The sequence below is a fragment of the Cannabis sativa genome, chromosome X (genome assembly GCF_029168945.1).
Source record: "Cannabis sativa cultivar Pink pepper isolate KNU-18-1 chromosome X, ASM2916894v1, whole genome shotgun sequence".
NCBI classification, from domain to species: Eukaryota; Viridiplantae; Streptophyta; class Magnoliopsida; order Rosales; family Cannabaceae; genus Cannabis; species Cannabis sativa.
The window spans coordinates 80,974,332-80,985,746 of record NC_083610.1 but is presented as its reverse complement, the minus strand read 5'-3'; the positions used below and the strand labels follow the sequence as shown (position 1 = coordinate 80,985,746).

At 32.1% G+C, this 11,415-nt stretch overlaps 3 protein-coding genes across 4 annotated transcripts; 1 reads left to right on the top strand and 2 right to left on the bottom strand.

The window, feature by feature from the left end:
• The first annotated feature begins 2,436 nt into the window (after positions 1–2,436).
• LOC133032396 (uncharacterized) lies at positions 2,437–3,836 on the top strand. The gene is made up of 3 exons (XM_061106325.1): positions 2,437–2,554; positions 2,738–3,246; positions 3,360–3,836. The coding sequence occupies exons 1-3, from the start codon at positions 2,437–2,439 to the stop codon at positions 3,834–3,836; spliced, it is 1,104 nt and encodes a 367-aa protein (XP_060962308.1).
• Positions 3,837–4,504: 668 nt separating this feature from the next.
• Positions 4,505–5,581, bottom strand: LOC133032757 (uncharacterized). The gene is made up of 2 exons (XM_061107077.1): positions 4,969–5,581; positions 4,505–4,830 (listed from the first exon to the last, which is right to left on the bottom strand). The coding sequence occupies exons 1-2, from the start codon at positions 5,385–5,387 to the stop codon at positions 4,575–4,577; spliced, it is 675 nt and encodes a 224-aa protein (XP_060963060.1). The 5' UTR covers positions 5,388–5,581; the 3' UTR covers positions 4,505–4,574.
• Positions 5,582–5,608: 27 nt separating this feature from the next.
• On the bottom strand, positions 5,609–11,397 carry LOC115696424 (uncharacterized). Of its 2 annotated transcripts, XM_061107076.1 has the most exons (5): positions 7,361–11,397; positions 7,129–7,266; positions 6,836–7,042; positions 6,302–6,370; positions 5,609–6,222 (listed from the first exon to the last, which is right to left on the bottom strand). In XM_061107076.1, exons 1-5 carry the CDS (start codon positions 7,856–7,858, stop codon positions 6,133–6,135), a joined length of 1,002 nt encoding a protein of 333 aa, XP_060963059.1. In that variant the 5' UTR covers positions 7,859–11,397; the 3' UTR covers positions 5,609–6,132. The 2 variants fall into 2 exon arrangements, with proteins under 2 accessions (XP_060963059.1, XP_060963058.1); XM_061107075.1 differs by having other exon boundaries at positions 6,158–6,370.
• Between the last annotated feature and the right edge of the window lie 18 nt (positions 11,398–11,415).

Genomic DNA, 11,415 nt, shown 5'->3' with positions numbered 1-11,415 from the left:
TAATTTTAAATGAATAAAATTTACTCAGATTCTTTCTCTTTCTCTCTCTGCGATTCTTTCTCTTTCTCTCTCTGCGATTCTTTCTCTCGCGATACTCAGATTCTCTCTTCTCTCTCTACTGCGATTCTCTCTTCACTTCATCATCTTCTCCGATTCAATTCATCATCTTCTCTGATTCAACCATGGTCATGGCCAAACACACAGAAGCAACCTGCAACATCGCACCTGATAAGCAATGAAGCTCTCACCTTAAACCAGAAAATGCATTCTTAAACTCAGAGCAGAGCATCGATCAACCTGCACACATAAAATTCAATCAACAAAATCAAGCCAACACCGATCGTCCCTGTCAACAACGATCAAAATAAAATACAGGTACACTTATATAAATTCTGCTATGAATATTATAGGGATATATATACTGCAAAAGAAAATTACACCGATTATGTACAATTCCAATTTAAACTTAAAAGAAAAAAAAAACTAGATTGAAGTAAATTTCATACCAAAACTATATGATCTTGCATTGCTTCATAATGAAATGTCCATACTTAATCTAGATTTAGACTATGAAGTTTCACAAACAAAAAAAAAAAGAAAAGGAAAATTAAACATTATGAAAAATTCAGTTTTAGACGTCCACGATCAAAAATGAAAAGATTACTGAAAATTATGAATATAAAACCGGTTTCTAAAAACAATATATATTTTAACTAAAAGTTCTTAAAATGATATTATCTGTTAAACATAAACAAAATAAAAAGTAATGTTGGCAACCGGTTTCTGAAATATATAGGGAAACAAACACATATAATTTTAAAACAAAAAAAACAAAAACCAGTTTCTAAATACATTATAAATTGTAACAAACAGTTTTCAAAAATGATATTACCTGTTAAAAATAAACAAATATACAGTCATGTTGGAAACGGGTTTCTGAAATATATACTGAAACAAACACATTATAATTTTAAAACAAAAAAAAAACCGGTTTCTAAAAACAATATATATTTTAACTAAAAGTTCTTAAAATAATATTATCAGTTAAACATAAACAAAATATAAAGAAATGCTGGAAACCGGTTTCTGAAATATATAGGGAAACAAACACATATAATTTTGAAACGAATAAAAACAAAACAAAAAAATAAGAAAACCAGTTTCTTAATACATTGTAATTTTTAACTAACAATATTTAAAATACTGTGTACAGGTATGGACTCAATAATGTGTGTGATCAAATATGGAGGGCAATGGAAAGAGGATAAAAAGTATGAAGACTACATAATGACTGGACTACTAATACCAACAAACTGTGATCTAAAAAGTTTGTTGGAATTAGTAAAGGCTGAAATCAAATGCAACACAACAATAGAAATGCATTACCAGTTATGCCCAGACTCACAACCAATGAAAATAATTAGTGACAACTCACTGATGTTCTACTTACAACTGAGAAAGACACAAAATGCAGTTAGTGAGTCTCCACTCTGCATCACAACGTAGACGACACAAGACTCCGGATCATTGCTCAACAAAAACCAGAAAGTGAATCTGTAAGACAAGATACAGATGTTCAGAAACTGGTTTTACAAATAACCAATCAGCCAACATACGACTATATGGAATACGATGATGAAACCTCAGAAATAAACGAGGTACTTGCCTTACCAAACATATTTCAAGTAGCTGATAGTGTTGCTGATTGCATCATTGAGAAAACACAAGAACACAAAAGGAAAAGACAAGAAGAAGAAAGACAAATAATAACAGATCATAAGGTTTTCAACATTGAAAAAGGACAGATCTACAAGGACAGAAAAGTATTGAAGACTGCAGTGGGTTTTTTTGCTATGATCAACAATTTCCAGATTAAAACCAAAAGATCTGAACCAAGAGAGTATGTGGTGACTTGTGTGGATGACAACTGTAACTGGTTTCTGAGAGCTTCAAAGTTCAAGAGTACCTCAACATTCAAAGTAAGAAAATATGTCCAAGATCACAACTGCTCACTGGATATTGTAATGGGTGACCACAAGCAGGCAAACTGCAACATGATTGCAGAAATGATAAAAAAAAATTTCTGTCAATCAAAAGAAATCACAGACCAAATGACATCATGATAGACATGATTGATGATTTTGGAGTGTCAATGAGCTACCAAAAAGCATGGAGAGCAAGAGAGAAAGCTTTGGAGTTGGCAAGAGGAAGGCAAGATGAATCTTATCAACAACTACCAAAATACCTGCACATGCTAAAAGTAGAAAATCCTGGAACAATTGCACAATTGGAAACCGATAAGAAGGATCGTTTCAAATATTTGTATCTAGCTTTTGCAAACTCCATAGAAGGTTGGAAACATTGCAGGCCAGTCATTATGGCGACGGAACATTTTTAAAAACATCATTTGGAGGAACCCTATTCACGGCCTCTACAATGGATGCAAACAACAACATATTCATTCTAGCATTTGGGATAGGAGACTCGGAGAAAATGGCTTGCTCTTGGGAATGGTTCTTCACAAAACTAAGGGAAACATTCGGAGATAGAGAAGGTACGCTATCGAAAAAACTTGTTCCCTTTAATGTAAATTCCATCTAAAAATTTAACTTCATAGCTACTGATCTCAGACAAAAAGACAACAAAATCTAGAAACTGGTTTCCACAAAAAAAAAAAAATTGATTAGGCTTCCAAAACATACCTACTTATCTTGTAAAAACTGGTTTCTGTGAACAGGTTTGACAATAATATCAGACAGGCATAAGAGTATAGAGAAGGCGGTGAGCAGTGTCTACCCAAACCACTTCCACGGAGCATGCATCTTCCACCTGCTAAACAACATCAAAACCAACTTTGGAGTACATGGAGATGATCTGACCATAAACTTTGTAAAGGCAGCAAAGACGTACAAGCTCACCTCATTCGAGAGATACATGGCAGAGATAGATAGAATAGACAAACGAATAAGACCATACCTTGAGAGAATTGGACATGAGGTTTGGACCAGGAGCCACTGTCCTACAAGAAGATACACAATGATGACTTCAAACATAGCAGAATCAATAAATTCGGCGATCCTAGCTGCAAGATCATTACCTATAACAACAATGATTGAGTGCTTCAGAAGCCTTGTACAAAAATGGGTGTGGAAAAATGGCAATGAAGCACATGGAATATTTACTGAAGTAGCATCAGATGCTGAAAAACTACTGAGAGACAACCTGCTTAAAGCAATAAAATACCAGGTACAATAACTAAATCATAGAGAAAAACAGTTATTAAAAAACCTGTTTCTTGATCATGATCAAAAACCGGTTTCTAACACATATCTTATATTTCAAAACAAAAAAAAAAACAGGTCATCGCAATCACAACAATCCAGTACCAAGTAAAGGTGCAAGAAAAAGGTGATTTCACAATCAACATATTGGAAAGAACATGCAGCTGCAGAAGGTTCCAACTAGATGAGATACCATGCTCACATGCAATAGCTGTATTTGCAAAAAGAGGATTAAGAGCTTATGACTATGTTGCCGATTATTACAAAACAGCAACAATGAAGGCAACCTATGAAAGAACTGTACATCCTCTACCAAATGAAAGAGAATGGACTATACCTGAGAGCATGGAGAGAATAGTGTGGCCACCAAAATCAAGAAAACCAGCCGGGAGACCTAGAAAGAAAAGAATAAGATCAAAAGGAGAACCAAAAGTTGTCTTGAAATGTACAAGGTGCGGAAAAGTTGGCCACAACCGAAGAACGTGCAATAACCCACAGCTTTACAAACCACCAAAACAGAATAACAATAGCAACGAGTCAAAGAAGAATGAATGAACAGCTACAATAGAAATAGATATTCATTGACAGTTTTATAAAAACTGGTTTCTCAGCATTGAATAAAGTAGAACATTATATAATTTTAGTGATTGACAGTTTTATAGAAACTGGTTTCTCAACTTTGAATGAAGTTGAACAGAATATAATTTTTTCACAAGGATACACACAACATTTTTACACTTTTGAAATTTTATCTGTTTACATAATCATTGTTTTAAAGATTTTTTCTAAATATCTTAGATTATTTCAAAAAGGTACATTCAAAAATATAAATTTTATAAAAACAAGAAACCAGTTATTGAGAAAGTATACTAAAAAAACCAAGTGCCACTTACCAAATAAATAAAAACACATACTGCCATTGGTATCACCTACATAAAAAGAAAAACAAAACAAAAAAAAAACAAAAATCAGTTAACAGTACATTCAAATAAAAAAAATTGAAATTAATAGTAAAAAAGAAACCAGTTAGAATAAAAAAAGAAATAAAAAAAAATTAGCCATGAACTAAAAACTTATAATACAAAGGGTTGCTGATTCATTGAAACATCCAGTCTTTACAACAAAAAAATACAACCACTTTAACTAAGTAACAAGTCTTTCAAAAAAAAAAAAACAACACTAAAAAACTATATAGCATTGTCTTAAAATATCAAATACAAAAAAAAAATAATAGAAAAAACCAAATGAAACCAGTTTGTCTGAAAACTAAAAACTATAGAACATTGTTTGAAATCATTTCGCTTTGCGCTTTCCCTTTGGAATATCCTTCCCTTTGACATTTGCCTTATCCTTTGATTTCTTGCCCTTTTTCATCACTTCATCATCCGTTATATAACCACCAATTTGTTTCCTCTTAGCATGAATAAACAAGCTCACAGCAATATCATCTCTATATACGGCTACCAAATCAGACATGTTAGCTGGAATGTCATGAATTTTCCCACGAATGAAAAATTCAGCAAATTTAATGACAAACACTCCACAGTCCCTGCAATAAAACAAAAAAAAAATCCGGTAAAAAAACCGGTTTGTCCAAACAAAACAAAACGACGAGAAAATATAAACGAACCAAACATAAAAACTAGTATCAATTAAAAAAATATATGATGAAAAGAGGCAGAATTACCTATTGACTTGACTTGGAAGACCATCTATGAACTTGAAATTCAAAGGCTCTCTTTTCCCAACGGAATATGGACCTTGATCCAAATTAAGATCCGGCCTAGAAGAATACACATCAAGATACTCCAAATAAAACGGCAGCATAGAAGAATAAGCTTTGACATGATCCAAAGCGCGTTTCTTGTTGACAGCACCAGACATGGAGTTATATATGTTCAACATCCTCTCCTTGATGTCAAAATGGACCAATATCCAATGTTTGTGCTTTTGAATATTGACATACATAAGAACATGGTCAGTAAGCACCCAAGGAGTATTACAAAACAAATACTCACCAACCATGTATCTAGGAATGACATTATCAAAGTCAATCCTAGAAGGATTAGAACCCGATTTCAAAAATTGATTGTACGAATTCCACATGACTTGATCAAATAAACAATCAGTAGTGGTAATCCTCTGTTCCAAAATATTGTCTTGCTTAATCTTTTTCCTGAGGTAATAGAACACCACATCCAAATGCTACAGAAATGCAATAAACACATCATCAGAAACCGGTTTTTGACCATAAACATAGACTCAAATATCATAGACATAGAAAATAATAAAAAGAAACCAGTTTCTTACAACATCCTGTGAGAAAAACACCACAAGCATGAAGCTCGTAGAACCACATCTTCTCGGAAATTTCAATGAAAGAAAAATCCATCGGTGGATATAAGATGTTGTCCGCATCGGAGTACTTCTTCACACTGACAACACAAAAAACAACAAACACAAAAAAAAAACGTCAATCACATATACAAAAAAATACACAAAAACAAATATAAATAATATAAATATAAATAAAAAAAATACTAACCCCTATTCATGACAATGTTCTCATCAATAAATTTGGAAAACTTAATGCACTGCTCAGCACTAGTATTATAACCAATTTCATCTTTAAAAGGATTGATTCCATGCACAATAAATTTATCATCTTCCACAATCCTCATTAAGTCTTCCTTCGAAGATGACGAAGACCCAAAGTCCACAACATATGGCGACAGAACAACAGAGCTTGGTTTGGGCTGCCTCTTTTGAACCTCCGGAGACAAATACGATTCATCGTACAAAACCAAACTCAACTTATCACTATCATCATCAAACGAAACATCATCTGTCTTCAAAGCACTCTTAATGATCTATCAACCACACCCTTAAGAAAATCAGGATCGATAAACATATTTTCAAAATTCAAAGTCTCCTTTTCCTCCTACAAAATTGAATAAAAAATATTTAGAACGAACATTAACATCCAAACAATGCAAAACATAATGTGAAAAAGCTTGTACCTCAGCTTGAACAGAATGAACGGACAACTGTAACGCACCACCATCATCCGTTATATCCTGATAGTATGCCTGAACCATAAATTAATTGAAACAAGATTTTAACATAAATATAGAAACTGGTTTCCTATAGAAAATAACACAGAAACATGGATAGAAACAAAGACCATAAACCGGTTCCTGCAGAAACCTGTTTTCACTAAAAGTCAAAAATCATGACATAACACATCCAACACAGAAAACTACATTAAACAAGATGATGAAAAAATATAAAAAAAAAACCAAGAACAACATAAATCAAGAAACTGGTTATTTAGAATAAAACACTGAAACATACACCTAAACCCCACCAATAAACCAGTGCCAACAAAAAAAAAACGTTTTTCAAAACAGAAACCTGTTTCAAAAAAATGTGTAAAATAATATAAAAAGACATTCAATACAGAAACTAGTTTCAACAAAATGATAAACAACTATAGTAAAACCATAAACAACAAATCTATAATCAAAAAACACTAAACAAAAGAAACTAGTTACCTCTCTTATAGGTGATGAAAAAAATTCAGAGTCCTTAGAGGTTCCATCATTCTCCTTCTTCTTCAATCCTTTGATAATTTCTGTTAATTTAGCAAATTCACTCAAAAACTCAATCCTCAAGCTGGAAATACCATCCTTGATTTGTTGTTGGCACTCTTTGATAGAAGTAATTTCAGCACAAATCTGGTCCAACTTTCCATGAGATACCTGAATATTATATACATAAAAAGCATGAACATAACTAATGATAAACATACACAAAAAATATGCAAACAGAAACCGGTTTTTAATACCTTCACATCATCATTTACTTCATTAGAAGACACAGAGCCACCAATCCTCTTTGGAACATATTTAGGATCAAACTTGAATTTAGAAAAAAGCCTTTCAGATTTTTCACCACTTGAAGCAACAAAATCCTTTACAACAATCTGGAAACATAAAAACACAAAACAAATTAAAAAAATCAAAGAAAAATAAAACAAACAATAACCAAAAAATAAAATTTGAAAAAAAAAAAAATACCTTCGGATTGTTGAACACAGCCTGAATCAACTCACTAAACTCTGTTGTAGGGCTATTCTCCCAATTCAGAACGCGAGGAATCTTGTTGCTGACTCTATTGCAAAAGCGAGGAGACAAAGACGGGATAATCTCGTACAGCCAAATAAGAAACGCAATAGGAAAGCCTTTAAGCTTGTAACCCTTCTCAATCATCTTCTTCTTAGCTAGCTGTTCAAAGGTGTTGTTCCCATCTTTTAATGCAATCTTCAAGTGATGAAAAGTCTTCTCCCACAATAATTTACCCCATCCAAACCGATTAAAAACTTCAATGTAATCATCCCCATTAACCATAGCAAAGATGAAGTTGTCAATCTTTTTCCCTTGGGGATAACCATACAAATAACCAGCGAAGAAGTATACAAGGGCTATCTTCACATAATCTTCGTCGTCTTTCAAAGCACCACTGAAGAAGACACTAGCAACTTCCTTCACCGTAAGCTTCTCAGTAAGCCCGTGCATGCAAAAAATAGCCTCCTTGTATGCAAGCAACTTCTTTGATTTGAAGAGATCAACGTCATAGGATTTAGTACAATCCAAACCAGTTATTGTGGAAAACTCTTCAACTCCAAAACGAACAGCCTTGTCTCCTAGTTTGAACCAAAGCTCAACATCATCTCTTTCGGTGTGAATCTGCCGCAACAGAACGAGATGAATCAGCTGTATCTGATAGTTGAAGTTGCTCACATCAAGAAAATGCCCAAATGGGGACTTGCGAAACAACTCCTTCTGTTCATCTGACAGGTTCTCGTTGATATCATCAATGACATTGTACGGATTGTAGAGTTGAGGTTTCCCAGCAAACCTCTTCTTCACATCAATTTTAAAATAATATTCCTGTGATAGAAAAAATAATATAAACAATCAAAATTAAAAATACGCAAAGAAAAAAAAAGAAAAAATCAAAAATTGGTTACCCACCACAAAGATAAAAACTAGAAACTGAAAATAAACACATATATATTATAAAAAAACAGATTCAAAAAAAAAAAAAAAGTAAATAGAAAACCTGAAACATGCACAATTACAAAATGAAAAACCGGTTTCTTACAAAAAAGAAAAATTACCAAAGGAATATCAACGGAAGGAGCCTCGCTCTTCTTCTTGCCGAGCGATTTTGAAACTGGTTTCTTCTTGCCTTTCTTGGCAACATTAACAACCTTCGGATCATCAACAACCCTAGGCTCACAAACTTTATCCTAAATAAACATAAAACAAAATACAGTTAAACCAAAATGAAAAAAAATCAAAACTATTAAATTAAACAAAACAACAAAAAAAATATAAGAAAAAATAAAGACATACCAAGTTAGAATGTTGTTCCCCAACATTCTTTGATTTTCTTTTCTTTGACGCACTAGCGTCATCAGAAACAGCTTTTCTTTTCTTAGTTGAAACAGGTTTTGCGACAATTTTTTCGGTTTCAAAATCATCATCACTCGCAGATGGAAGGACATTCGTATCCTTCTTACTCACCTTTTTACAACCGTGTTTCTGAGAAACAACATCGGCTTTAGGCAATTCAATATCAACCTGAAAAAATAAACAAAATAAACATAAACAAAACAAAACAGAACAGATAAAAAAGAAACACAAACAAACAAAAAAAAAAACCAGTATTATATAACATATTAAAAATAAATACCAAACCGCAATGAAACATAAAATAAATTCGAAACAGGGTTCAGTGAAATTTAATACATACATTAGATTTCCTTGGAGATCTTCTTAATGGTGGAGCTTTCGAAAGTTCCATAACATGATCAACCTTTAAAAAAAAACACAACAACAATTTCAATAAAAAAAAGATAAAACCAGTTTAGAATAACCAAAAAAGAAAACATATACAACTAATAAAAACCGGTTTCAATACAAAACATAAAACATACTTTGCCTTTCTGTGAATCTTTTTTCAGTCGACCTTTAGCCTTCTTAGAAGGCTCAACCTTTTGAACATTAGATGGTACTTTATCATCTGATTCTCTCTCCATCTGATAAAAAAAAAACACAAAATAAACATAAGCCACAAAATAAACACAAACACCCTCTTAACCATTTCCTCTGCTTTCAACTTTCCATTCTCCACCACTACCGTAATTGAAATTACTAAAATCATCATGAAAATCATACTCAAAAACCAGTTTCTAAAAAATGAAGGAAAAATTAACACTAAAACCAACAACAATCCAACTGTAAAGATGATTCTAAAGGTATGTCTATACGTACATCTCACAGTACTAGTACTCAATCTTACCAAATAAAGTTTCATTAGCATTAATATTACCAAAAACCAGTTTCTAAAAAATAAAGGAAAAATTAACACTAAAACCAACAACAAAACATTCCCAAAAACCAACCAAATTCTAAAAAAAAACACAACAACAACAACACGGAATATCAACAAAAATTTTTAAAAAAAAAAAAACTAAACAACAACATTGTAAACCACAAAACAAAACCCAAAACACAAAATACTCAACTAATCCAGCATGAATAAATAAAACAATACAACAATAACTTCAGATTAATTTTTTTAAAAAAACAAGAACAACAAACTCTCTCTCTTCGGATTAAGCATCATTGAAGTAAAAAATTCAAAATAAAAAAATAAAAACGAAAATCTAAGAATGTAAGAAGGATTAAGAACCAATGCAACTTCAACAAACCCACAAAAATAAACAGTTAAAAAAACCCTAAAATCAAAGAAAAAAAAAAGTAAAAAACACATGCTTACCTTGAAGAACACACGAACAATGGATGCTTTAACCCTAAGCTCCAACCCGAAGAACAATGCCCTCCAAAAATCGACAGCAAAAAAAAAAGAAAGAAAGAAGCAAAACAGAGACGAAACGAGAGAGGAAAAATAAAGAGGAAAAGGAAAGTGGAAAAAAAATGAAAGTTGAAATGAAAAAAAGAGAGGGAGAGATATAATATTATAGGCGGTTTATAGTGTATAAGCATGAATTGGAAACTGAAAAAGTAAGATAAAATGGGGAAGCAACCATCAAATCGTGATGATTGCATGCAAAACCCTCTAACATAAACGGTTATGTTCAAAAAAAAATGTACCAAAAAATTTAAACACTTAAAATTACTAAAATGACCTAAAGAAACTACAAAACACACAATATGGGCTTTTTACAAAATTATTCCAGCTGTATGGGCTTTAAAATCCCATAGAGTATGCACAAAGTTCAAAAAAGCCATATAAAAGGTTCATAGTTAAATATGCCATATTTATCATAAAAAGTTTTAAAAACCCATACTCCATGTAAATTCTACAAAAGAAAAAGGATGTATTCCTCAAATTAATACCTCTCACATCTTGGTCGGTCTGTTGTGGGATAAGATCTGCAAGCCCAACTTATTATAAAAAAGCCCAAAATGCACAAAAGGCCCATTATATAAAGAAATACTGTACATTCTATTGAAGAATTTATAGCTAGACCATCAGCTCCATGCAAATAGTACGTAGTACAGTACGTAATACTAAACAATGAACTAATTAAAAAGATCCCTCAAAAAAAAAAAAAAACTAATTAAAAAGATAACTACTTGTTTGTTAATTCTAAAAAATGAGAACAGAGTCTACAACTATCTTATCTACCCAAACAATTATGATTCGAATCAGTCACATAAAAATGCCTTCTCATAAAGTTTATTGATATTAGAGAAATATGCCACCCTTTAAATTTATATTTTGTAAAAATTATTAAATAAACCGTTTATTTTGTTAAAACGTAAATTAAATTTTTTATTTTTGAAAATTGTACAAAATTCATTATCTAAATAAATAGTATTTACTATTTAGCTAGTTTACTTAGGACTGTTTTCTTTTTCTTTACATTTTTGAGGTTATACTTTCATTGTTTAGTGAAACGACAAGTTTATCTACGTTTCAATTTCTACGCGGGGAACACGCGTCAACTGAACTCCCAGTCAACAGGTCAAATCTACAAAAGTGGGAACACACGCTTCATTCTTTTCTTTTCACCGAAGCAATCTACTAAAACGTCGTC